This window comes from Acanthaster planci, linkage group LG20, assembly GCF_054643075.1.
Source record: "Acanthaster planci isolate LZ-2023a linkage group LG20, COTS_SCS, whole genome shotgun sequence".
NCBI lineage: Eukaryota > Metazoa > Echinodermata > Asteroidea > Valvatida > Acanthasteridae > Acanthaster > Acanthaster planci.
In genome coordinates this window covers 7,056,968-7,084,522 of record NC_141796.1, presented here as the reverse complement: position 1 = coordinate 7,084,522, position 27,555 = coordinate 7,056,968, and the positions used below count along the sequence as shown (strand labels likewise).

General features: G+C 42.2%; 2 protein-coding genes across 5 annotated transcripts; one reads left to right on the top strand and one right to left on the bottom strand.

Moving 5' to 3' along the window:
- lmf2 (lipase maturation factor 2) lies at positions 1-10,569 on the bottom strand. Of its 2 annotated transcripts, none has more exons than XM_087130679.1 (14): positions 10,351-10,569; positions 9,241-9,367; positions 8,503-8,756; positions 7,651-7,902; positions 7,155-7,307; positions 6,494-6,617; positions 5,958-6,098; positions 5,279-5,384; positions 5,075-5,174; positions 4,692-4,877; positions 3,918-4,086; positions 3,587-3,677; positions 2,992-3,103; positions 1-2,053 (listed from the first exon to the last, which is right to left on the bottom strand). In XM_087130679.1, exons 1-14 carry the CDS (start codon positions 10,351-10,353, stop codon positions 1,892-1,894), a joined length of 1,980 nt encoding a protein of 659 aa, XP_086986805.1. In that variant the 5' UTR covers positions 10,354-10,569; the 3' UTR covers positions 1-1,891. The 2 variants fall into 2 exon arrangements, with proteins under 2 accessions (XP_086986805.1, XP_022089233.2); XM_022233541.2 differs by having other exon boundaries at positions 9,241-9,406; positions 10,351-10,568.
- A 3,062-nt stretch (positions 10,570-13,631) lies between these two features.
- ncaph2 (non-SMC condensin II complex subunit H2) lies at positions 13,632-27,052 on the top strand. 3 transcript variants are annotated; one of them, XM_022233595.2, is made up of 17 exons: positions 13,632-13,790; positions 15,917-16,044; positions 16,829-16,986; positions 17,790-17,871; positions 18,055-18,123; positions 18,537-18,613; positions 19,486-19,646; positions 20,079-20,183; positions 20,436-20,503; positions 21,066-21,195; positions 21,745-21,870; positions 22,173-22,300; positions 23,000-23,210; positions 23,462-23,526; positions 24,016-24,117; positions 24,645-24,815; positions 25,644-27,052. In XM_022233595.2, the coding sequence occupies exons 2-17, from the start codon at positions 15,931-15,933 to the stop codon at positions 25,779-25,781; spliced, it is 1,905 nt and encodes a 634-aa protein (XP_022089287.2). In that variant the 5' UTR covers positions 13,632-13,790; positions 15,917-15,930; the 3' UTR covers positions 25,782-27,052. The 3 variants fall into 3 exon arrangements, with proteins under 3 accessions (XP_022089287.2, XP_022089285.2, XP_022089286.2); XM_022233593.2 differs by having other exon boundaries at positions 20,433-20,503; XM_022233594.2 differs by lacking the exon at positions 13,632-13,790 and adding an exon at positions 13,952-14,108 and having other exon boundaries at positions 20,433-20,503.
- The last annotated feature ends 503 nt before the right edge of the window (positions 27,053-27,555 follow it).

Here is a 27,555-nt window from a genome sequence, read left to right as displayed (position 1 = left end):
TTTCTGAAGACAGTTTGTATTCTGTTAACTGCTAATTCCAAACAGTTCATAAAATTAAGGAAGTCTGTACATAATTATTTCTAGCCACTCGTGGTATACTTGACAAAATGTCTGCGTCCTTACAATACAATTTCTGAACTAATCAACCCACTTTACAGTGGATATTAATATGAAACTTATCAATTGTCTTTGACAAAGTATATTCGTGATAAAAAAATTAACACCTTTAGGGCTATTTATAAAACATGTAACTATTCACAGAATGTATTACAATCAATGGTCTGATTGTTCCCTGAACATATTACCTCACTGATTGTTTGCTTAGTAAAGTGAGCCGTTTTAAACGATGCGTAAGAGTGATATTTCAGTAAAGTGCATAGATTAGTCTACAAATTACACATCTGTGTCAAAAATTGATGAAATAACAATCGATTTACCAAAAAAGACAAGAGTTTAAAGACAGTGTGAGCCTGATACTTTAGAGTTGAGAACGAAAAGAAATACTCTTTGTACAAAGCCGGATTCTTCTATCATCATTATCCAATTATCTTATTGACAACTCTGGACGACATTATCTTTCTATCCAGGATGCAGCCTTTGATATTGTGTTCACACTTTCCTCCTAGCATTGGTCAACCCACAGACTAATGATCATATATTTAATGCCATTGTTATGGTGGCACCACAAGTCGCAACAACGCATGCACACATCCTTTTTCGCCAGGAGCTGTGACTTACAACGTGCAAGCATGCCTAAAAGGTAAGGGGAATCTAAAATTTAATTTTTTTTGGGGGGGGGGTGTTTTAATATGAACCGCAAAAACGCACCTTTGTGTCAATCTCAGTAAGCGTCTTTTTAAATTTTTTGTTTTACCATTACAAAAGGGTACTTTGCTGCCTTTTTGGTTCATTGTCGTTTAAGTACATCACAATAAACAAGCGTGTAACCCTTTCTCAGAAATGTTTACTATGAGTAAACCTTTGATTCATAATTGGGACAGAAAACCTATGCACTGAACAATGTTTTCCACAAATGACATCATAGCAACAGCACACGCAGTTGCCAGTAAAAAAAAATGCACGTTTCGATGCATTTAACCTAGGAGTCTCAACTTGCAGACAAATTGTGAAGACAAATTCCTTCCTGCTACCCTTTAACAATGTACATGTCAACGGACCAGTAGTCTATCAATACCTTCTAGGTACACAAACCAAGATGGTGGAACGACAGTATTCATACTCCCGTCTCTTTTCTAACCCTCCCTTATATGATTTTAACTCCTACAGCGAATACCAACTGTATAATGTAATTAAATGGGTGGCCCTTTGACTCTGAAATCAAATGGCGTGCTGCGAATGAGAATTGTCATTGAGTCCATAAGAAGGCAATCACAAAGTCCATCAGAAGTCAAACCATTCACAGAAATAACAACTTTGACAGATGTCATTCTTTTCAGCGTTTTTACTCTGTTCCTTGCCTTTTTCTCGTGCATGACAGATGAAATTAGACCTAAATTTTTTGATAAATGTTCTGACATGTGACTGACCGGTGACTCTGGATTTCAACTTCGAAAGTCTAAAAGTAAAACTAAAAAAACATAACACAAATTGTAAAATCTACGCTCTTCCCTTCCCCTTCTTTACGTGTAAGCCAATCATTTCCACGGAGCAGGCAATCAAATAGAAACATCTATCAGCCAAATATTAATAGAAATTGACAGTTTTATGTCTGATCCTAGCCTAATTTTTAACTGAGACTCAGAAAAATTTGGCAGTTCAATGAAATCGCACCCAGGTAGCAGGGTAAATACTACTTTCAAGGCTCAGTTGATCAAATTGCTGACTTCAACTCTAGTTTTTTTTCTTCTTTTTCTTCTTCTTTCCATTGTGTTCAGCTTGCTACACTTACGACCACAGCAGGTAGGAACAGGGAGAAAATAAGGGTTGGTCCTTTGAGCACTCCAAAGAAACTTCTTGCAATCGCCAACAATCTCTTCAGCGCATTGTCCTGAGGTTCTTGGGTCTTTTTTTTCGAGCCTCTCTTAGGGCTTTCCTGTACCAGAAGAGAGAAAAGTGAATTGAAGAAAATGTAACTTCAAGTTTACCAGGGATCTTCTGTCGACCGGAATGAGAAGCCACACTGCAGTTGTACCATGCTAGGAAGTCTTACGTTGGGCACAATCAGCCCATGGGCGCAATCCGCCACTGAGTACAATTGGCCAACAGGCATGATTGCCTGATTGCTCTACACAATTGGCCAATCCTGCACGAAATGTCCAACTTAACTGATCATGTTGAAGCAATCTTTCACAACAGACAGTGAATTAGACAGATGGCAGACGAAGTGGCCAAATGCAGAATTACTGGCAAATCGAGCAGTAAGATTGACTGAATGTTTAGTTATGCGTATTGACCAATATCGTATTCATCACTGACACGCAGATTGTTGTCATTTGACAAATGCAACTTAAATCACATGACATTCATTATTGCTGCCAGGGCTCAAAAAGTCTCACTTGTCCATGTAGAACAGTATCTAACATTCAACACTTTGGCTATTTTGAACAGTTTACCTTCACTAATTTGAACAGCAAAGCATCAGAGACCAAAGCCTGGGGAGAAGGTTGTGACCAGATTCGTGCTGCTTGACAAGCCCACACAATGCAGCAACGTTGAAAAATCTACCAGAGCTCAAATTCGTTTTGGATATTGATTTAAAGGACTAATCCATGCAGCGATACAATAAATCTTGAGTGGTTGCAAATTGCAAAAGGAGAGGAATGTAATCACTCGTCAGTATCTGGACATCTCCATTTCACTTGGCTTTATCTCAGGAAAAAGGAAAGTCCTGATTTTTACCTTGCAATAATAATCTTGTTTCACTCTGAGCTGCTCAATATTTGTCTGCTTCATGCCATCTTTGTTTTGACAAGAACACCCACTGATGGGGATTGGAGAAATTAGCAGTCTTTCTTACGCATGTACATGTACCTGGACTATTCCACTGCGTTTCAGGTGTTCTTTAAGTCCAGACGTCTCTTTGGATATGGGTGGCATGTACTCCCGTTCAAATTTCCTCTTCCACCATGAAGGAGAGCCAGACCTGTCAAAATAAATGGAAATAAAAACCCATGGGCATAATCCGCCACTGAGTACAATTGGCCAACAGGCGTGATTGGCCAATCTGCATGATTGTCTGATTGCTCTACACAATTGGCCAATCCTGCACGAAATGTCCAACTTAACTGATCATGTTAAAACAATCTTTCACAACTGACCGTGAAACATTCAGATTTTGCAAACATTGCTGGGAGAGCCAGAACTATCAAAACTTCATCAAAACAATGAAAGCATTTGAGATTAAACTGCACCATCAATGAATCCAGAGAAAAAAGATTATTTAAAAATCAAACAAAAATTCAAACTGAATTTTAAAACTTGCTTCATAATTCATCAGTATGGTACGTTCAATATGTCTAAATGATATTGTGTCTAACTAACAAATTTTAGTGATTTCTTGTTTCACAAGACACTGTACTGAATGTTTAAACTTTGCACCACCAATTAACAAAAATTTGGTACTTACTTGAAAGTGGTGTAGTGATATGTGTACAGGTTTGCTCGGATGAACTTCGGAGGTTTCTCTGGAAAGGGATTGCTGGCTATCAAATCCAAAACTGCGGAGAAAAAAATGCCTCAGTTATAGCAGCTGGCTCTGAGAAGAGTCAGAAAGTAAGTAACATGGCATGTTGATCAGTATACCCCCAAATTGTGCTTCTTTGCAGGTTGTATGGGCACAGCAAATGCCTCTTCGATCAATGGGGTGTTGTGACAAGGAGATCTACTCTGGCCTCAAGTTTAAAACATGTGTCACCTCAGTAAAAATGCCGTCAGTTCAAGAAAATCCACATCCTCACCTTCTGGTCTGCCTTCCAAAAGCCTGTAGGCAAAGTTGACGAACCACGGAGCCCGCTCGTAGCTTCCCAGGGCGGCAAACCACATCTGCCAGTCAAGCCGAGGCTGGTGGGGTGCCACAAATGGTGGCGCTATGCTTACATTTCCTGGTTTGTACAAGAACTCATAGGCCTGTTGGAAAACACATGACGGTTTACAATATTGTCAAAAGACCAACTCTTCTGGGCAGCTAGTAGAAAGCAGGTTCTTGGAATACTGCCACAGATCTTTCCATTTACACTGACGCCTTAAGTTTTAAACTGCTACAGTCGAAAGAAGTTGTTAGAGGGTTCACCACCACCGAACCCAGCGGACTTTGTATTTCCCTTTGTAATTACCTATTTGCATTATTCTGAACATGTTCCCGTAGCACTACATAGAGTACTAAGTACTGCATCAAAATCACACTTCCTTCTCATTCGTCCATTTTCTGTATCATGTTTTGCATTACTCCTATCCATTTAAGATGTGCCTCTAAGTATCTATTGATGTTACTAACCTGTGTTGTTCATCCATTAAAAAAAGGCTTTCCTTAGAAAAGGTCGGTGTATTCAAATTGTGTGATGCAACAAGTGTTAAACAGCCAAGTCACTTGTTCTCACCAGTATGGCAGAGAGTGCGGTTTCTCCAGGATGAACTCAACCTCAGTAGGGAAATTCCTCTCAACATTGAAAATGTCAATATAAAGGACTGACTGAGGGCTAACCACTCAGGACAAAAACTTGTCGTGACAATACCTTCCATCCTGCGCGAGGGTCGTTACTCCCCTCCATGATGACTTCTGGTCGACCCCCGACCCCAGTCATCCTTCTGAACAGGCCATAGGAGTGGACCAAGTTTAGTGTCTGGGCGTTGTCATGGAGTTGCCGCACCTCAGGGGAAATGCTGGCTGATGCTGTCCGATCAACGACGCTGTGTGGCACCTTGGACACAGAAACAGATAATGCTCCGTAAAATCCATACAACTGGGCATGTCCCTTTGGCCCATGTAAGAAAACAAGGGATGCATGACGAGCAGGAGTTCCCCATACAGTACATTTTCACTGCCTTGCCATGGAAATGGTTCCTAGCAGTACTTAGAACTCAGTAAGTTGGAAAACTAAAGAAAAGCATGACTCACCAGGCTGATTGTGAACATGTAGACGGCTAAACCAGTAAACACCACGCACTGGCCGACAGACCACAACTTGGCCAGAATTCCTCGCTCTTGTGAGACAGATCTATAAACATCAGAATGCAAAATATTAAAAAAATTCAAGCTACATTTTTAGTGCACTTTATAACACAAATCAGAGTTTAAATAATGCAATGTAAGCTTGGTTACCTCCACAGAGCCATGAGGATTTCAGCACTCAATGAGATCTTGCCCATCCATATCGTATACGGCATGATCTCTCTCAGTCCATCAAAGAAGCTGTCCTCAGAGAAGGCTGCACAGTGGAAAATAAGAAATTAAATAACACTAACAAAGCTAGTCACATGGTTAGATGGCAATTCTGCTCAGCAACAGTGGCGTAGCTAGGATTTTACCAGTGGGGGCACAAAAGGGGGACCAGCATCTTATGGGGAGCACCAGCTTTCAGTGGTGCATTTTTGGGGGGCAAGTTTTTGTGAGCCTTGTTCAATATCCATTCAACTCTTTTTTTCAGTGGGGGGCACCTGGGTGGCACCAGGAATTTGTGGGAAGGCACGTGCCACCCCCACCCCCCATGCTACACCACTACTCAGCAACTTTCAGGCATGGATTTTAACTGGAAAAGAATTCATGCACAGTTCTAATAGCTGAAATGGCACTGGGAATAATCTGGAATAAGAGTCAAACAACTTTAGGAACAGAAAAATCTTCTTGGATCTTGAGCAGAAGCTGTTACATTGCTTTCATTATTACTGGGGTGTTCTCCCATGAAAATATAGTGATCTCGTCTGCAGATTAGCCAATTGCGAGCCCAGATGACAGCAGCCAAATCTGATGCAGCACTTTCAGTGTGATGCGCACCACTTACCTACTTCAGCTTCTATGCTGTATTTATCAGAGTTCACTCTAAGATTGAACAGTCTGATCATCCCATACACCATGAAGGCATAGACTGCAAAGGACACCAACTTAGTCAAGGCACGGCCCACTCTAGCTATGAAAGAATTACCTAAGACAAGACAAACCAACGTGACTGTAGGGTTAGATACACTTGGCATTTGTGGGTATGTTCTTGAATTCAGTCTGATGGGTCAATTCGTCAGGTAAGGGGTACTCTGGGAGGGGGACTTACTTTTCCAAGGGGACGCACAGTGCTAAGCAATAACACAAGTAAGTTCACAAGTCTGGCCATGTGTAATGGACAAGTGATGATGTAGGAATGTCTTTGTCACAGTTCATGAGTGGTCTGTGTTGTAACTTGACAGTGGCTGCTTTGTAATTGAAAATACCACCGGTATCCATCCGCAGACCCAGTGTGAGAGCTGCCGACGAGACGTTCTTGAGCTGTTCAAACTTCAACAATGGCATAAAGAGTTGAGGCACAAGCAAATATTTCAAGCATACTCATGGCAGCTGCTTTATCTTTGCCCAGGAACTGGTCATCCAGCAGAGGGATGCACAGCGTCACTGTCAGCAAGTTGAAGAAATTGTAGTTGCCGGACAGCATGATGAGAACTTGCAACAAGATCTGGCCACATGAAAAACAGAAGGTAGACAAAGAAATAGTTGAACTTTGCTAACAAGATGTGGACAGCTAGCATAGTTTACTGAAAGTTAACATGAACTTTGTAACTGCTGCCTTATACTTCTGCCAAGCTCTTCTATCCTGTTCTATGTGTGTGGCATTGCTATTTAAAAAATGTGCGAGGTGGGGTTGGAACTGACAAATTCAAACACCCCCCCCAGCTCACTAAAGCTAAAACAGATTATAGAAAGAACGCTGTCTGCTGGTACAACACGGACACAATCTCCTTTGGGAAGAAGTGTAAGCCCTGGAAAGCGGCAAAGCCTCGTTTGGAACTCTTGCCTCTGCTCATACAGAGCAGGCTGTTCGATAAATGTGGAGACCTTTCTGACCACAGGTTCTTATCACAGCTGACACTCCTTCCAAAAAGAGCGCACCCTCATGAAAATATTCTGTGTTTGCAACTCTGCCATAAAAAGCTTCCAACAATGCTGGAACAAGCTGTGTGGCTGCCACCAACACGTTGGCTTGATTCATTACTTGCGAGAACCAAGAGAACAGCCTGAGGTTCCGGACTGGAACGAAGAAAAGGAACGGCGTGGCGCATTCTATCAGGTAGACCATGGCAACGCTAAGCTTCTGAAACCACTGCGGTAACTGGTGGGCGTACCAGGCCAGAGGCGTTGGGATGCACTAGTTAAACAGATCAAGATACATGCAAAGTAAAGAAATAGACACTAAACATATAAACGGTAACCTGTTTGGGAGATGTGTCTGAGAACTATCTGTCACTGACCAAATCCAACATTTAAATCTAACATCAAGTATGAGAACGAGATAACAACTTTTGACAAGTGTAAAATATGACAAAGAGATGCAAACTCAATTTTGATTGGAGAATACTCTTGCGTTGCATGGTCATATGAAGATTACAGAAGGGTAAGCGGTGACTGTTTGTGCCATGTAATCCAGGCATAATGCACAAATATGTAAAGCAACACACACGAATGCAGCTGTATTGTCAGAGGACTCTCACCTGCGACTCGTAGTGCCAGTCCAGTGCTGTCAGCCCCCACCACGTAGGGCACATGCTGGTCAGCTTGACCACACCTGAGGCAAACATGAGCCGGAAGAGCAGCCAGCGCACCAACCAGAGTGTGATGGTATCATGCTGGGCTATGGCTGGCCGCCGCCATTTGCGGAGGTGGAAGGGCGCGACAATGATGGTCAGGAACCCTGCCTCCAGAAGCAGGATGTCCCACTGGAACCAGAGAAAAGTCTGGCCCACCTGGGAGGGTAAAAAAAAAGCATGCACACTTGGGGACCTAAGTGAAATGAAAATCTTCTAAAAGTGGAATATATACAAAACTAACATCTTGATCCCTTTAAAAACCATTGACCAATACTATCACGGTTTATCAACACACTGCAGTCTGTAACCTTTATACAGCCATTTGTGAAAATCTGGTAACTTTACCAACTGATGCCAGCACCACGAGAGGGTGCAATTTTCCTTCCAACCCAGGCTCAATGGTGGGAAAAGCACTTTGCTGGTTCACAAATGCCAATGAAATTCACATGCGATGGTCACGTTGCTATACCAACAAAAATTAACACGCCCCACTAACATGCACGGCTCTTTTCAACCAATGAGTCCTCATGTGATGTACAGTTAAGACATTAACGTAGAAACTACCCAAGTTTACTGCAGGATATATATGTACACATGTAGTCAGAACATGGAAGGCATGTCAATTTTTTTCCCATAATGAATTGTGAAATGGGTATCTCTGCAGTAGCCCCTTGGTGACACACAGTATCGTAACTCCGTCAAAACAAGAAAGGAAAGAAAATCGCGACAGCAAAGTAGGAACTTCTCAGATGGTACCTGGTAAACCGATGTGTACAGGAACCACAGAAGAGCAAACACGACGCTGTCTCTCATCCGTTGCGACATCAGGCCAACCACTGCAAAGACACAGCCCAGGATACAGACGAGGTCCATCCCTTCCTGGGTGTCCAGCCCTAGTTGGGGCAGCAGCCACAGGAGTGAGGGGCGCCCCTGAAAACGTTTCTCTGCCGGGCGGCCGTCCGGCTTCAAAACAACCCTGGCCGGCAGGATGCCGTTGTCCCCATACAGACCTGGGTGGTAATTTCACAAAATACAAACTAGGATACTAGCATCAGCATAATCTGCCCTAGATCCCCTAAATGGTTTAAAGCTGAGTCACTTTGAATAATTGAATATTCCAATATTTGACCTTCCATTCGATCAGACTTATACAACTACTTAATTTTTACCAAATTGGCACTTAAGCAAACACCTTTTTTTTACCCAAAGTAATCACAAGGCAAAACGATTTTGCATCATACTTTTGGCCTATACGCATTAAATTGCCATTAAAGTTTCCTTGTAATACCTTGAGATATGCTTTCAAATATATTTTAATTTTTTCCTAAAACACACTCCTGAAACTATGGGGCTCCTAATTTCAACCTCTCTGAGCTTTCTTGGAGAGTGGCAAAACAAGGAGACCCATCTAGGGGTGCGTGCTGCAGACTGACGATTCTTTGTACTGATGACTCAGGAGTGCTTTCTGCTTACCACGGTGTTTTATCTACCCACCTGGTATCTGCACGTACAGCGACGCAAAGGCAAAGAGGTAGATGGCAGACATGGAGCGAAGGAACAGGTCCTTGGTTGCCTGTATTCTGGCCATTATGACCTGGACTCCGAGAGCGTACTTGATGGGCTGTGTTTATGAAGGATGGAGAACTCTGTCACATCATGTCTGTATGAATCATGATGAAAATTGGAGCAATAGTCAGACCCTGGTCAGACTTAGAGTTTGACTCAGTTTACAAGCATACAAAAACTGAACAGAACATGTAGAAAGAGTTCCATGTTACTTGAAAACCAGCACGTGCCCCCCCCCACAAATTCCTGGTACCCTCCAGGTGCCCCTTAGGTGCTGATGCCCCCTAGTGCTCCCCACTATTGAAACTAGTACAAGCTTAGCTACAACATTGTTGATGCCCTAAGCACAAACCCCATGAGACTGGTCTGGAAAAGTTAAGTCTGTGCTTTCTCAGGCATTAAGCAAAATGGTTCAATATTTTCCCCGCTAGGCCCTGTGAAACTTGATTTATTGTTTTCACGACAGGGTTTTCAAATTTAGAAGCAGATTTTTTTTCATTATTCATTCTTTCCTATCATGGAAAAATAATACCCTTTTCACATGCACAAGGCCTATGTGGCTCTGTCACTCATGATTGTGTGCTGGTCTGATGCTGTTTGACAGTTAGATTGCGGCCAGTGTGGTTGTTGATCCTGCTGAGGTAAAGTCTTGGTGCAAGACCGGATATTGCATTCCAACAAGGCTTGAATTTTTGCTGCCCGTTCCGGCATGTTTTGAACGTAACTTCAATGTTGGGATTTGGATTTTGCGGCATGTTTTGCCTTTAAATCTTTAAATAATGAAATTCTTTTAATGCTGGGCCAAAATCACATGCAAGAGCTGATGAAAAACAATAAATAATGTAGTTTCATTAGCCTAAATAGCCCTAGTACTAGTGCTAGCACTGGCACAGTGTAGTAAAATTTAATACAATCACAATATTACTATAGTAAAAACAAGGCCCAAGTCATCCTAGTCTTACCCTTGTAAAACGAGAAGGTAAAGCAATTTATTTAAACGTGTTATGTCAAGTCTATCACGTCTGCAATTATGCCTACCATTCAAAAATTTAAATGCTCAGCGCGACTTGCACTCCCTCTTCTCTCGGCCAGCGTCTAGTGATGGATCGTATCGTGATGCGATAATGTGTGGATACGTACATGGGTCCCCGTACATATGGACAAGGACATGAAGAGCATGGATGATGTAGAATGTACATGTACATGTTGTACATGTACATATACATGTACAGTCGACACGTGGACTTTATGAACGATATCAACCTTGTTTCCGTCTTGTACTAATAACAACCTAGAAGCGATGCGTACTACTTGCCATCGTGGGGACGAGGCCACCTGCGCAACCTTCATGTAGGAGCTCACGCTGGTGCCGGCCGGGTGGCGTATTTTTTATCCACATCGTAGCTGGGTTTTTTTTCTGTGGTGCGCTCGCTCTGGCTGGTTCAGTCTACCAGAGCTAAAAAACCCTAGGCTAAGGTGTAAATAAAAAAATACGCGGTCGGGTACGGTGTGGTGATGCACCGTGGAGGTAGTTTGGATGCATAGTATATCGAATACAGAAGGAAAAAAAAACTTCCGTATGCGTCGCAGGGGGGCAAGAGGCGCTTGCTCCAACCCCGCACCCCAACCCTGGAAAACAAGGGGGAGGGCAGCTTACGAAATCCGGGGAAAAGAGATGAAAGTGGATGAAAATTATCACTTTACTTAACAGGATTGAATCCCTGCAGCTTTTATGATTTTTAAGCCGAAGAGTGCGTTGTCCCCTGGAAATTTTCCCCGGGAGAAAGGGATTTGCCCCCCCAAAAAAAAAGTTCTGGCGACTCACATGGTGATTTTGAGGCCTAACCTCTCCTTGGGTCCTCGGGAGTGCGTAATTCAGACCTCCCCTCGAATCTGTGATAACAGTGTCAGTCGAGTATATAGTATTTGTCATTCTTTTATGACTGAGCACTTTTAGATGGAGAGTTAATGATATTTCCATGCAGGAATAAGAACATGTATATCATTTTTTTCATGAGTTGCTGCTGTCATGTGAGCAATCAGAGATCATTTAATCAAGCCATAAGCTACACATCTTTATTTCCTTTAAAATTTAACAATTACAATTGAACGACTAATCTCTCAAATTCAAGGCATAAAAAAGCGTCGTATGCGGCGTTCAGACCCGGCCCGCCATGTATTAGTACACAGTGGTTTAGGATGCAGACATTTGTAAAAAAAAAAATTCTTGAGTTTATGCTTTTTTTCTGTTCAGTGGTATCTAATAAAATTATTTTTGCTCTTGAAACGTTTTCATCCATGATATTTCTTGTTTAATTCACTATTTTTCGTAATGATGACTTTCTTGTTCTGGGTTGGACATTTTACAGTGGGAACTTTCATGCAACATTAAAACCCCTGTTTTCTATTAGATAATCTAATATCTAGTAATAAACCTTTACGTTATTTTGTAGCCTATTTAACACTCTTTCAGATGATGTGACCTTTGATGTGAAATATCTAGTTGAAAGTGCAAAAATTCGCTGCAACTTGGAATGGTAAATTATGTCGCAGTTTTCAAATTAGCTTAATATACTCACCAATGTCTTTGATGATACATACTTAAAATCGGCCATTAACGGCCATGGCGAAAATGTTTACTTTATTCATAAATTGGTAAATTGATGTTTTAGCTACAAAGATAATCAAGCGGAAAATTGCCGCAATTCATCGTTGTGCCGAAAAAAATAATTTTGTGAGCAGTCCTCGGCCGGAATTAACGCGCGTTGACGAAGAAATAAACAGCGCCCTCTGATGCCGACATTCGTACAACACATTGCACGGGATTGCTATCGCGCGTTCAACGTCGTCGCTACAGCTAGACAGGAACCAGCTTCGTTTTAAGAGAGCAATTGTCTCGGAAAACGACCCAAGAAGATAATTTGACTGACGTCTTTCATCGTTTATGGCCGAAATCCGACCCAGTAGTGCGCTCCTTTCGTTACACCAACAACTGTACATACTGCGACGGGGATCATCATGTTCGCTCCTGCCCCAAGAAAATGACAGATTTCGGAGTCCACATCTAAGACAAACATTTTAATTCATTCCTCATCTAGATAACCTACTCTGACAGGTAACATTTTATATATTGTTTCCTGGAGAAAAGATCAGCTGGAGGAATCACAGCGATATTTATTTACGTGGGCCTGCTCGGTTTGAAAGAAATTAAAATAATCAACATACCTTGTTACTTTTGCTATTGGGTCATTCCACAAAGTTGAGACACACTTTGTGACGGTGTTCCTTGTTACATCCGCAACCTTAAACATATTTTTCCAGCATGTGGATTCGAAATTGACATTGATATAAATTTTGCAAGGTTCTTGCAGGTTGTGCTTTATCCTTGCATAGTAATATGAGTTAACTCTGTGGTAATGTAAAAATAACAGGCTGTAAGGGTTGTTTATGTAACAAGGGACACTGTCACAAGGCGTGTCTCAACTTCGTGGAATGACCCTATTATTTCATTTAGAGACCACTCAGCGAAACAGAGAGCAAGATACAGCAATAAACTTACACTTCTGTAAGAACAGCTCAGAGAACACAAAAGTATGTTTTGTTCTTGTTTTGCAACGATTTTTCCTTATTTTGTGATGAAACACATTTTGCCACTTTTGATATCAAATAACGTGACTATCCGTTTGTAATGCGTGAAACATCCACGAAGCAAATTGTGGCGCGCGAGAGACATTTCTTCAGAAAACCTTGTCAACAGAGGGCGCTGTCGTTTACTCACGACGGACGATTTTGGCGAGCTTTTTCCATATCGCGTCTCAGAAACACCTTCCTTCGTCTAACTTGAGTACCCGGCAGACTCTAAATAACTTCCAAATACCTTTGTAATTGTTATTATAAATGTATGTCGAAGTATTTCGACTGTATTCTCTGATGTCCGGGTCAGGTACGATTTTAAACCACTGTGTAGTAGTAGTGCGGCCCGTGCATTTTGCGTTGACGGTCCCGCGCCCGTTGGAACACGACAGACAAAATGGCCTCATCATCCGCGTCATTTTTACAAGCCGAAAATATCCACATTTGGAGCGAAAACACATTTAAAAAAAAAATTCAAAAAATCTTTCTGTACAGATTCTTAAATTGAAAATTATAGTTTTCTGTTCTTAATAGTTTGACAATGGGCTTTTTAAAGAGATATTTTCGATGAAATGAGGGTTTGCGGAGTGATATAATTCTAATCTGGGAAAAACTTTGTGATAGCCCATACTGTTATGCTATTGGATATTGACGTGAATTTCATCAGACAATGACCAATGAACTCGCATGTAACAAACATTACGGAAGACTTCATGGCGCGGGAGTTCCAAAACAAAATGGACCACACTACTTGACGAAGTTGCGTAGTTGAGAATGCGTCTGATCGGCCCTTTTCAAGGACAAGTAATTACTCATTCTGGTCCTGTCTGAATAGATGATCAGAGGTAAATGTTTATTTTAATGTAGCAATCGAACACCTCTTTTACGTGCTCCAGAACGGAGTGAAATCCCAGATCATGCAGTGAGTGGCGATTTGTTCACCTCCATGACCGCGGTGTAGTAGGCTAGGCTAGGCCTATAATGAGTGAGAGGGCGCTGTGTACTGTGATCATCGAACCCAATCACTCAGTTTTGTGAAACTACCAACTGTGTCATCAATTCGACTTTCAAGTTTGATAGTCTGAAGCAATAGCAGAAAACCCCGCCACTCCAAAAAATGATCCCTGCGGACCCTGGTATGCCTTGAATAACTCGTGGGCATGGTGGGTACGAGATGAAAATTCCTTGACCTGTAACTGGCTGAGGTTGATCATGCGAGGTGATGGAGTATTCTGCAATTGAGCCCAGTCATGCCAGTGATTTAGACATTACTCCATCCCCAGCTAGGCTACCTCATGCATCAGGCCTACCCCCAGAACTGTACGGTCAGACGTCCGCCCCACTCCCACGAAGGGAGCGGGGCGGATGTGGGACCCCACACTCCTACCCCCAGAACTTTTTGGTCTGACGTTCACCCCGCTCCCTTCGTGGGAGCGGGAGGGATGTGGGACCCCACAGTTCTGGGGTAGGATTATGCCTGTAATAGGGAAAGGATGTTGGTGTTCGCTATGCCAGCCAGTGAATGTAATAAAATGATATCAGTTCAATGCTGGCTTGCCTATCTAAAAGAAATAAGCGTCGGCTGTTCATGACAATATGTGCTCTTCATAAGAAATAGTCATGACACTGGGTGTCGCTGGCACGCTGTCAGGTCAACTCGTCCCTTGATCGACTCGCCCCTTACCAACTCGCCCCCTAGGAACGTCAAGCAAGTATGGCTTGCCCATTGTGTAAAAAAAAAACTGAATGGTTCAAACCAACGACGCAACAAGAACAACTCACAGACGGTGATGGATATTTGGACATCACCACTTATCACTTATTTATTCAAAAATCTTAGCGCTTCCCACGTCCACTGTCTGATTAGGTTATTTGTACATCAGACATAACCTCAGGTTTAACAACTTCGAACTCCCCATCCCATCAATATTTGGGTATGTGACTGAGGTCCGCAGAAGGGACGCAGCTGGGCAGATGGCCCATACACACAATGATACTGAATTAGTTTTATCAATATCTAAAAGAAAAGTTTACCCCAAATTCCACAGAAAGTAAACATCCAGCAAGCTTTAAAAAGTTTAACTTTCATAATTCTCAACTTTGAGTGCCTGCTACGAACCCCAGAACCTATTTTTACGAGCAGCATTCACAGATTCCATCTCTGACTGATTGTGTTTTTGTTAAATGGTGAATGGGCCGGCCATACGTGCTTGGCAAACTTAGGGGAGTGAGTTGGCCAGGGAGCGAGTCAGTCAGGAGGCGAGTGGGTCAGGGGCGAGTTGGCTAGGGGGCGAGTTGGCCAGGGGGCGACTTGGTCAGGGGGCGAGTTGGTAGGGGCAAGCTGGTAAGGGGCGAGTCGGCCAGGGGGTGAGCTGACCTACAATCGCTGGCACAAATGGTCCGATAGTATAATTTTGCAGAACTTGTATTTATGTGTAAATTGTCACCAACACCAGGAAGTAGCACTCAACTGTACTTGCGTGCTACTTTGTGAAAAACGTGTTTACAGCAATTTCGGTTTCACAAAGTAGCGCTCAACTGTGCGCGCGCACTTGGTACTGATGCATTGAATGATTTTCATTTTCATGAAGTAGCACTCGTCTGTTTTGTCAATATAGCATGGATAAAAATGCTTTGAAAGGTCTAAAATGATTTGATTCACCCGTAAATACAGTATGTGACTAACTACAAGATGCTCTTAAAACTCGTTTTAACTGGTTAAATTAAGGAAAAGGTCAATTCCTGAAAATAACAATTCACAGAGCACGTATTGCACGGCAACGAGTGCTACTTCATGAAAAGGAAAATAACACATTTCTGTGAAACACGCTGAAGTGCCGCACACATCTATGGATGAGTACTACTTTGTGATGTTGATGACGGTTTGTTGACAATAGTTACAATACAATCCAAGTTCAAGAGTTGTTGGCTTATTTTCTTATTTAATTTAAGTCTGGTTTCCTAACACCAGATTTGTGAAGCAAGATGACCCAGGGGGACACGGAAACCCGGTTCATGCACCTGCTGCAACCAATCCGGGACCTGACTAAGAATTGGGAGGTGGACATTGCCTCTCAGCTGGAGGACTATCTCACAGAGGTATGCTGTCTTATCAGACTGGGACCTCAAAGAGTGGAAAAAGAACGAGCGGAAACAAAGTTAGGTCAACTTCAGTTACTGTGTGGCTAACAAAATTCTCCAAAATGTTCACAAGGCAAAGCGAAGGTCCTCAATATTTCATAAGCCGAGTCTGAGGCCTCGGTTTAATTATAAGACTTTCTTTCAACATGTTCCACCCAAAAGTGAAGCCAAACAGTTCAATCTGAAGCCCTGGACCAAGCTGGTACATTTCCAACTTTCTGGGAAGAATAACCGTTCAGTAGACTGTTGGCATGACTATGGAGAGAATATGTGGAAGTAGAGACTGGATCTGATGCAGTTTTCAAGGGTATTGGGCTGCTTGACGTGCCAGTCAGTCTGATTTCTTGCATTACAAATGAGCTACCGGTACTGTGAGTCCAAAAGTTTGGATAAGTTGGCCCATGTGATATTACTCAGCCATCTTGAGGACTGTGCTATCATTCAAAATCTGCAACCATGGTTTGCTCACAGTAAGCCCCACCTGATGCACATGTGGGCACTTAGCATGTGTTCTTTTCCAATGACACATAACATGTTCCAGTGGGGCGCGCATCGTAGGGTGCGTGCACGCATGTCAGACTCTTGTGCATGTATGTCAGACATAAATCACAAATATGATTGGTCAGAAAAATGGGGTGGTGCCTAATTGATCACTCTAGTGTGGCGAAGACATTTACTAAGGAAACTTACTATCAAGTCTTTACTCACTTTGTCGTTAAGTGTCAATTTTTTCTTACCTTAGATTGAAGAAATTCGGATCTCATTTGATGGGGGCTCCACTTCAATGAACTTTGCCGAGGCAGCCCTGCTGATCCAAGGGTCTGCCTGCATATACAGCAAGAAAGTAGAGTACCTGTACGCCTTGGTATACCAGACGCTAGATCTTCTTGCCAGTAAGAAGTAAGCACATGAACAGAGGATGAGAAACACTTTGGGGCCAGCAGGGATACAAGGAACTTCAGGGTGTGAGCAAAAGTGTTGGCTACAGCTGAAAGTAACATGTCTGTGGAAGCTAGTGGCTGTGGCTACAGACCATAGATGTGTGTGTTAACCCTAGCCACAGCTAGTCAATTCAGACAGCCTGAGACAGCCGGCCAAATGCTGGTACAAATAGACCGATCCTTTAACCCCCACACTACTGTTTTCTGCCCAGTTACAGCCGTGATTTGTGTCCATCATTCGTGCACAAAATCCAACATGCGTGCACGTGCATATGATGCACATGGCTGGAACACGTAGTATGACATTAGAGAAGAAATGTGCCCATGTGTGCAGTGGGCGGGCTTACTGGATTGGTCTATTGAGGAGGGCTTTGCAGTACCCCCAGAAATTTTAATGGCTCGCTAAGGCAGAAATGGTTAATTTACAAAGACTAGAATGAAGAGAGATGTCCAGATGTGGGAACATGTTATTTATGCAAAGCATGTGTTTGTTTGAAATTTGTTTCATTGGACTCTCTCAACCTGAATTCTTCCAGCTCGTTTGAGATTTTTCAGGATAGAGGAGAGTACAGCCCAGCCACTAGTTTGTGAGGGAAATTGATCCTCTACAAACATGTACTTTTCATAGTACAAACTCCAGAAAGGTTCGGGAAGGTTCCGAGTTACTTAAAAAAAAACATGCAAATGAAGTTGGTGTCAGCTGTTTGACATACACGTGTTGACAAGTGCATCACGAGAATTGTCCTTTGCTCTCTGTCTCAGGAAGCTACAACAGCCTTCGTCTGTTGACGAAGAGGGACACGACAAAGATGTGTCATTTGCATACCAAAAGAATGCAGAGGAGGTAAGCAACAGAAGACATTGAAAATGTGACCTCATAAATTTCACTAATACTTGACAAAATAACATTTTTTGTCGGATTCCTTCTAACGAGCATTTACCCTTCACAAGCTTCACAAGGCCCCAATTTATTCCGTAGTCATTTTATTTGTCTTCTCTCATGATAATTTTCTGCTTGATGAAACAGTTCCTGTCACTGGACGATATTCAAATCGCAAAGAATATCGACTTGAAAGAAGTGGACCTAAACGATAACGTAAGTACGCTTGACAAACTGGTGTACATAGATGATGTGCTTGTTGAGGTTTTGTCAGGCAGTTGGGGGATCCAGCCCACGACTTGTCAATCATGTTGTGCATGTGACCACTTAACACCAAAATATAACTTCATTACACAAATAATGTATACAAGTGCAGTGGTGGGAATGGAGCATTCCATCTGTCACTAAATGGCATTATTGTTACCATTGCATGAATGTGGAGCACACGTATTCCTAAATTGTTCTATGCAACACCAGATGAAATGTTTGTAATTAACTTAATGTTGTCCTTTCTCAATTTGGTGTAATTTACAGTGGAAATGGATATAAAAATTGCCACAAGAAGTTGTCCAGAAAGCCTTCGAATATTTGTTCAATTTGAAAATTAACTTGTTCATTTGCCAATGCAGCTGGTGAAGGTCATTCCCAGAACTCCCTTGTCTCTGCTCAAGGTGAATGGTTTGGGAGAAGACGTGCCCCTTAAAGAGTAAGATTTCTGTCCACTCCTCATGTTGATTTAATTTCTTGATGGCATTTATATTCCAGCAATGTGTGTTACTCTATGGGCTGTTGTCCAAGGCCTCACCAGGTGTGTTTTTGTGTGTCTTGGGATCAGAACTTAAGCTTGAGATGAATTTCAGGATGTTCAACTTTCTGATGTTTTGGATTTTGCATATAATTTGCATAACAAAGTGGGAAATCCAACATTGCCAACAGCGTGAGTAGTAGGCTACATCCAAATCTGTTCTAAGCTGCCGCTCTGTTGGGAATAGCAGCGACGCACTGGCAGCCTATAGGCCCATTTTGGACACGGCCATACATTGTAGATACTCATAAACCGCACTTTTGTGTCATGGTGAACCCTTTGGAGTTGTTCCGCTGATGTCTGCTGCAGATGCCTACGATTGGCTCTTGCAAAATTTGAATGCAGACTGGAAATTCTCTTTATCATACATAGTGACAAAATGCTTACACATGCACCGCAGTTAGAACTTCTAAATGGCAAAACAATGAAACTCTCCATTTGATGGGATTAAAAACTTAGTAGCTAAACTGAACATGGATGCCTTTACTTGCATACCAAATGCCCAGAGAGTCTTGTCGCTGGAAAGCATCTTGATTCAATTTTAGCAGTCTACCATTGTCAACTGATTTAAAGACGACCAGTTTAAACATGGCACGAAAGCAAAAGTTAACATGAATGTTATATCACGAAGTATTCAAGGCAACATTTGCTGTAATTGAAATGTTTTCAACGTTTGCAAATTAACAAAATAGAAAGTCACGTATAGGCATTCACATTGGCTCTCCCGCCTCCTGTGAACATTCTTAACCAATCACATATCGTTGTGTTTCCAGTGCCAAGGGCGAGATCCTGGGCAAGATGGCCGACTTCCGCCTGATGACATCGGTCATCCACGCCTCAGGAACGCTGCTACTGGACATGTCTCACATGTCCCTGCTGGAGGCCTCCCTGATGAGGCACCCCATGTCAACGCCAATGCCTGGACCACAGCCAGGTCGGTTGGATTAGAAGGTTAAATCTTGACAGCAGTGGAAATAGTTGGTCACCCTGTGAAATGACCTACCGGGTACCTGTATATTCACCGTACTAAAAATTATCATATTCACTGATCTAGACACAGTGCATCAGTTCATGGTGTGTTGAAACCATACAAGCTGTAGCAGTCTTCCAGTCCATAACACTAACAGCTTTTCTTTGCAAAACAGCGTTAAATGTCATGGAATTTGTCACATTTCAGTCCTGAAAAATTCATCAGTTTGGCTTTCATGTATCTGTGAACCTTAGTCCTTCTGCACAAGCCAGCGTGTTACGTTATGCTTGGACAAAGATAGGTATTTGTAGGGGGGAGGTCAAAATAAGGAACTATTTCTGAAGGAAGAAATCAAACAAAACTTGGAATGTTGGTTTAATTGGGGTTTTCTTTCAGGAGACAAGAACGCAAATGATTTGAAGGGATTTCCAGAGGTTGCCAAAGAGCCCGTAGTTGATAATACTGATGAGCCTCCATTTCAGCAAGATGCCAACATGAGCTGTAAGTCAGGCTATTTGTTTTTCCTTTTGCTACATACGTGTACATTGTCGAGATGAATAGACAACCTCTGAAATTGATCAATATTTCAGCCAGCTATTATTTCATATTGGAGCATCGTGAGTAGGCCTGATGAAAATTACACGATACATGGGTCAGCTGCCGTATCAGATGTGGTGCGTTCATATTGCACAGGGAAATATGTGTTCTGTTTTTTCCTACTTTGTCTCTTTTGTTTATCCTACCGTTCAGTAGATGATGTTGACATGGCTGATCCCCCTGAAGAATCGTTCACCGAGCCAATTAAGCCAGGACAGAACCAGGTCAGTTCAGGGTTTTTTTTTCCCGAAGTCATTACTTACGTGTATCACATGAAGTTGTTGTATAGAAGAGAAATGTCACACTTTGCCCTCTGTTTAGCTTTTTTAGAAATTGTAGAATTTAAATTTTGTGGCACTGTATGAACAGACTAAATGTTACAAAGGTTTTCCTGTTACTAGGATTTCATATTCAAGCCATGAAGTCTCTTGTACCTTTTTAGATACTCATGCCTGTACTTGTGGATGGAGTGAAGCAATTGTGGTAAAGGTTCTTGCCCAGGAATACAAGTACCACTTTCCTTGTCTTCACCCCAAGTCAGTGTAATCTTGCAGCTGCTAGACACTGTACAAAAATTATGTAAGGGTTTAGTTGACTCCCAGTGCCATAGTCAGAAGCTGTGAAATCGGCACGTACCCTATTTGTAGACCAGGGATCACAAAGTCAGTGTGTTGCACACCCTGATCTTGAGGTTGACTTCCGACGAGAAGCTGGAATAAACACAACTTCCCAAGTAGATTGTGTAAATCAAGGTACATGCTGTTTCCTATTTCATTTGTGGGACAGATGAAAGCACGACGGGAGCTGAGGCCCTTACGCATCCAGCCCAAGCCTCTGGCCCCTCCGACCGTCGACCCTTGGGCAACACTGGATCCCCACAAGGCAAAGTCCCTCCCAGAGAAGCCTTTCAAAAAAGGTCAGAGACACACTTCAAATGGACAGTGCTGGGCATTAAACAAAGTGCAACAAGGCCCGGAGGATGAGTGGTACCAGCTAACTGCTGGGGTGGACAACCTCATACAGTGCAAGAGAGTTTGACACGTCTTTTTTGCATGGAAATGTATCGTAAATACAAGTGAAACTCTGCTTGCAAAAAACCTTTACTTTTATTACATTTGCTGCTTACCTCCTCATACTCTCTACGATCTGAGTTGCACCTCTGTTCCCTCTCTTTCATTGCTTGCATTGCACTTTTGTTACATTCTGTTTATCCCCCAATGAATCCTTGAAACAACAGGGATTTCTGTGGAATTTTGTGGGCGTGCATACGTATATAGAGTATTACGCAAGCCAGTTTTGGGCAGTACAGGGACTGATGAGTTGACAGTGCTTATATGAGATGGATCACCCCACAGGTATTCACAAATACTTCCCCTCACACACGAATGCAACTTCTGAAATTAGAGTGTGGAGAAAGAAATTCACATGGCATTCTTCCCCGGCCCCTCATGTTGTTTTCGGGCAGGCAAGCCTTTCAAGATACCGGCTGCCCTGTTGGGAGCCAGCCGCAAGAAGAGGAAAAGGAAAGGTTCTCCAGAGAAGCCACCAACAAAAGATCTGACACCAATCTCTCAGTTTATCACCAAAGCCTGTAAGTTGCATGAATTTCATCTGGCTTCCGACTGTGGCAAGAGACAAGGCCCGGGCATGCAGTTTTTCCTCAGATCAGTTATTCTACTTGTTTTTCATTTCTCCTTCATGCCGTTAAAAATTTTAAAACTGCACAAAATCTTGTGCAGTCAGGAATTTTATAAGTTGCTCTTTAATAGTTCCCTGTTGCGTGCCTGAAGCCCACAACTGTTGTCTTCTGTACTTTTCCTCTGGTCTTTCTTTTGCTGTTTATTTCATTTTTCTGCTCTAATTAATCAATTACTTTTGTTCACACATAACCAGACTACTCCCATGCTTCCAAGTTTCCTAACAATGCCCTGAAGAGGCCGCTGTTTCCGGAATTCGACAACGTGTACTACACCGAGTTCAAGCGGCAACAGGCTGCTCGGAGGAAGGAAAAGGAGATTCTGGTGAGGGAGCAAAATAAAGTTACAATCGGGCGTGGCTTTCACCCTAACCCTGAAATTTCCGTAGGTTTTGGGAGGGTTTGTTGGATGGAGGAAGGTTAGAAACCAGCCACTATAATAAGCGGCATCTGGATCTTATGCACAAAGCCAGGCTATTGAGCAGGTTGCAGATTTGTGGTCACGTCATTCGTATACAGAGAACTCATGTAATTGTAGTTCTAGAAGCCTGCTTTGGACATGGTCTGGTTCTGTCTGGGCCTGGGGCTGAGGCTCCTTGGAAGATCACTGGTGCACCCAATGTGCCATTGGTTCCCGGCACTAGAATATTTTGAATGAAACAGCAAGCTTTCCAGCAAAAATTCCAGAAAGTCGGGTTTAGAATAGGCTTTAATGCAGAAACTCCAAATCTGCTAGCAGATCAAAGGGAGGGTTAGCAGGTTACTAGCTTAAATAAGCCTCAAGGAGTTTCTACCGTCGTATATCTGACCAGTACTTGTTTTTTTTTTAAAGATCTATGGATTGAGTAGTTTCTGCTATTGTGAATTCATTTGACATCATGTGGGGGTATCAGAAATGTTGCTTCAAAATTAGATCCAATGACTTCTGACTTGCTTTATGCAGTTTGACAAGGGAGGCAGCCTTTTTTTTTGGTAATTTTTTTTATTTTATTGATGTATTTTTTTACTTTGTCCCAACTATTAGGCCAAGGAAGGCAGGTTTCAGGAACTAGCCGAGTGGGAGGCGGAGGAGGATGATTTTAACCACGCCCCCGAGGAGCCCCTAGGAGGGGCAGAGTCTGGACTGGAGGACTGTGGAGGGGCAGAGATGGGTGATGATGGTGATGACGACAATTACAATGGGAGAGGTGGATTGGATGGGATGGTGGACGATGTGGGTGCTGTCAATAGATCAGGCAAGTCTTTGCCTAAGAGAAGTTCACTCTTGAAGAGGCACACAAAGATGAATGAGAAAAAAAGCTCTTGTAGAAAAAACATTTGTTTTCAATATTACTGATTTTTTTTTAAATGGGGATTTTTTTCATGTCACTCTATCGACATTTTTTCTTAATCATAAGTTCCTTTTTTTACCTGCTTTTGTAATTGTCATTGTTTCCTGCAGTATTCTTTCCATTTTTAACTTTTATTGATTTAATTGTTCCTTCAGGAGGTGAAATCCCAAGCTCACAGGAGATAATCACCAGCTATGAAGAACTTGTCCGCAAACATGTGGTAGGTTGAAGACAGTATATGTTTATCATGTTGTCAATAATGTGTCTGCCTTCTGGAGCACTTTTTCATAGTCGAAAAACAGTGTGCACAGGTTTCATCGATGGCTTAAGATGCATAGAGATGCCAGTTCCTGAATTCCACAATTAGACCGACCCAGTGTGACCACCGCCAACTGTGCATGTGGGCACTTAACTGCCACACCATATGTTCTAGCCGTGTGCATCATACACACATGCACGCGTGTGAGATGCTTTTGCAACCCATGTCGGCCACAAATCACGGCTGTGAATGGTCAAAGCTCAATGGAGCAGAGGCTCAATGGATCAGTATTTTGCTGAAGTCAGGAAGGGATGATCAGAATCAGTTATGTCTGAGGAAAACCCTGCAGAAAGAGACCAGGACTTGCAAATATCAATCTGCAAGTCACCGACCCACACCTTTAATACATTGATGAGGAGCTCAGTTTCCATTTGCTTTTGATGTTGACAGGAGGCGTACATGATCAGTGCCCAACAGTACACCCAGGTGACAGAGCTAGGCAGAAGGGTGCAGGCCTGGGAGGAGAGAATCAACCCAATCCTCCATAGAGAGGTAAGCTCATGCAAGGGCCTTTGATTGCTCAGCCTAGAATGTAATTGCTTAGCACGAACAGGGTCCAATATACCTAATTTAAGTACTGATCCAAGACCATTGTATTAAAACTGTAAAGTCATTAAAGTTTATATGCCGAAATCACTGGGATATCTCAAATAAAAATTATTGTCTTGTCCGTAATCTTCCCCTCTTTCTTTTCAATATTTGGTGGGTTGACCAGTTACATTTATAATGATCTACACAAAACAAGCCCACTACCTGAAGAGCAATAGTTCCTTGGTCTACAAGCAGCCATTTCTCACATGATATCCCTCTACTATCTTGGGTACTTAGGACCATTTTTCCAACCGTAATTTGATCAACTCTACCCTCAGATTGAAGGCCCCGAAACCAGGGAGTTGATCGTGACTTACGTATTTTACCCAATTCCACCATTTTTCAGCCAAATAATCTGAAAAGAACTGTCCCGGCACTTTTCATGCTAATAGCTCAGCAGAAATCATCACTCAAATCACTTTTTTTAGGAGAGGTATGGGTTCTTCGACATCCACGAGTACGGCACCATCGTCCTAGACAAACTGGAGGCAGTTGAACACAAGGAGAAGACAGGCAAGCGGGCTGTCCCCTTCAGCAAGCTGATGGAAGACCGCCAAGCCCATGACATCAGCAGGCTGTTCCTGGCAACGTTACAGCTGGTAATGCCATAACAAGCACTTGATCAATATCAGGCTGGGCTTTGAGTTTTCTGTTACAAACAAAACGACTGCTTCCAAATTCAGATTTTCCATGGCTTTAAGGATGGGCAAAATGGGGAAATGATTCTATGGCTTTATGCTGCACAAAACCGATCAACCTTGATAGAGTGTTTATACCCATTCAAGGGCAGATCTAAGGGGGCTGGTAGGGATATTCCTCCTCAGAAAATGAGCCAAAAATAATTTTTTTGTAAAAAGGCCCAAAATGCTGCCTCACTCCTCAGAAAAACCCTATAAGGTTACATGGAAAAAATTCCAATTTCTTGGCTTCCCAAAAAACAAGTTTGACGTAATCCCCCACCCAGATAAACAAATTTGTTCTGGTATGGGTACCCGTTGAGTTCCTGGCAATGTTACAGCCGGTGATGCCATTATGGGTACCCATTATGAGTACAAGGAAGTGGCAGATGAAAATCAGTTGTTTGTGTTATATGCAAGTTTTGTACCTTGTTATTGCAAGTACCACACGCATGACCCACTGCAAGTGCCCACAGTGAGGTCCAAAGTTTTATAACTTCAGATGCAAAAGAAAGTCTTTCCACAACAGCTCGCACCAGGGAAAACAAGTCTGTCCAACACCTGACAAATGTTGTGAGCTTTCACAAAATCCAGTTGACAGCCTCTGCATGAAATCACGTGCCACTGTTCCTAGTAAACTTCTATTCCAATCGCCGATCTTGTTCAGTTGATCCCATGGTGGAGAATTTCTGACCACACTGTGATTATTCCACTGTTTAAAGTTGCATTATGGAATTTTTTCAAATTCAGGCCAACAATTACAACGTTGAGATAGGTGGACCAGGCTTGGAGGAGGACGGAATGGACACGATGACCCTGAAACTACTCAGCAAGAAGCGCCACAACGAGGAGTTGCAGGAGTACAGGGCGCCCTCCCTTGACAAGTAACACTTTGCGATTCCCACCATATACAAACCAGGTTTTCTTAATTGTCTTGTAAATATGTGTACATTAAGTAACCAGGCTCAGTTTCACTGTTGAAGTGAAATTTTTTTCACTGTGTAGAGCAGTTATAGATATAAGGTTCGAAACATGGAAAGTGTTTGCTTATTAAAATTAATAATAAAAATGTTCATTTTTAATTATAGGTTTGGCCCTAACCCGACATATATACATGTATTTATTCACACATCCTGTGTACATGTACTTAGTGCTTGTCTGAGAGCTTGCAAAGAAAATTCACATGCTTACTCAGGTTGGACTCAAACCCACAACCTCCTGCTTACTAGTGCAGACGTCTTAACCACTCAACCACCAAGCTTATGGGGGTTGGCTGGCCGGTCCAAGTCATATGTAGCAGCAGGTTACCATGAGCCAGCACAAATGAACACTCCATGTTGCTCATCAGCTGGGCTTTGTTAAGCAGGTCTGTAAAAGCAAGCTGTTTCATTTGGCTCAACTCTGGGACATAAAAGACAGATTCATGCACAGTAGTAGTGTGAACAACTTTTTCCCGCATACATGTACATGTAGCAATATGTTTCGCAGTATGGTCTATCACTGGACGAATATTTATGTGAATCTTATGAAAACTGTTCTGATTTTTCTTAATATTGGAGGTCACTTTCAAGTTCTGGGACCACTAGTGTCAGTTTCATTTTAGTTTTGATTTGTTATCTCTAAAGTTGACTTAAAAGATTTTTATTAGAGGGCATCCTGAACACACTATATAAATAACTAGATATACATGTACAGGTAGAATATTTCTGTTTGCTGTGCTGAAATGTAATGGCAGTCTTTGGTATTATTGATCATGAGTGATAGAAATTTTCCTTGCGTGATTTATCCTAGCCCAATTGTCAACCTGGAGGCTCTGTATAAAATAGAATATTTGTCTGCTGTAACATTCAAACTTTTCAAATTTTACAATTCTTAGTATCAATTAAATAATACAATTCTTATTAGCAATTAATACATGTATACAAGACTCTGTTTTGGTGATTCAAATAGGCCCTTTTCCGGAATCTCAGTAAAATATATGCATATACCAATAAATTAATGTGGGTGGTTGACATTCTGTAATGATCCAAGCATTATCAGAACTTTGAAACCAAAGCATCATTGCTAATAGGATATACATGTAAAATTCTTGAAAACAGATAAGAAGACAAATGTGCACATGTATGCATACATGTGCGTCATAAATAGTTGAACTGGTACGTTAAGTTTTCCAATTAAAGTCTCTTTGTTCTTCTTTGTGGATGTCAGTTTGCCTTTTCAATATGACAGTATGTAAACGTGCAGATGAAGACTGAGTAACTACGTGTATTTTCATCCAACAATGATTTACAGACGTGTACTGTGCACCGTGGAAGTCTGATATTGTATTGCTAAGGGCAGATGGATGGCCCACAATGGGGACTGTCATCCCCCCAGCCAGAAAAAAATCTCTTATAAGAAATCAAGAGCAATTTTGGGGGGAGGGGGTCTATCTCATTTCCCTTCCTTACTAAAGCATCTAAACCACCCCAATATGCAACCTCACCCCTCGGAGGCCAAGGCCATTCAAGGTTACATGAACATGTTCATAAAATGTCCAAGTTTTGCCCCCCTCCCAAGAAAAGGGTCTGGATCTACCCCTGTGTGATGGATACTACAGGCACACTGAATGTTAATAAGGGCAGGTTTTTCTCAGGATAGGGACTTTGAAACTGATTTTGTT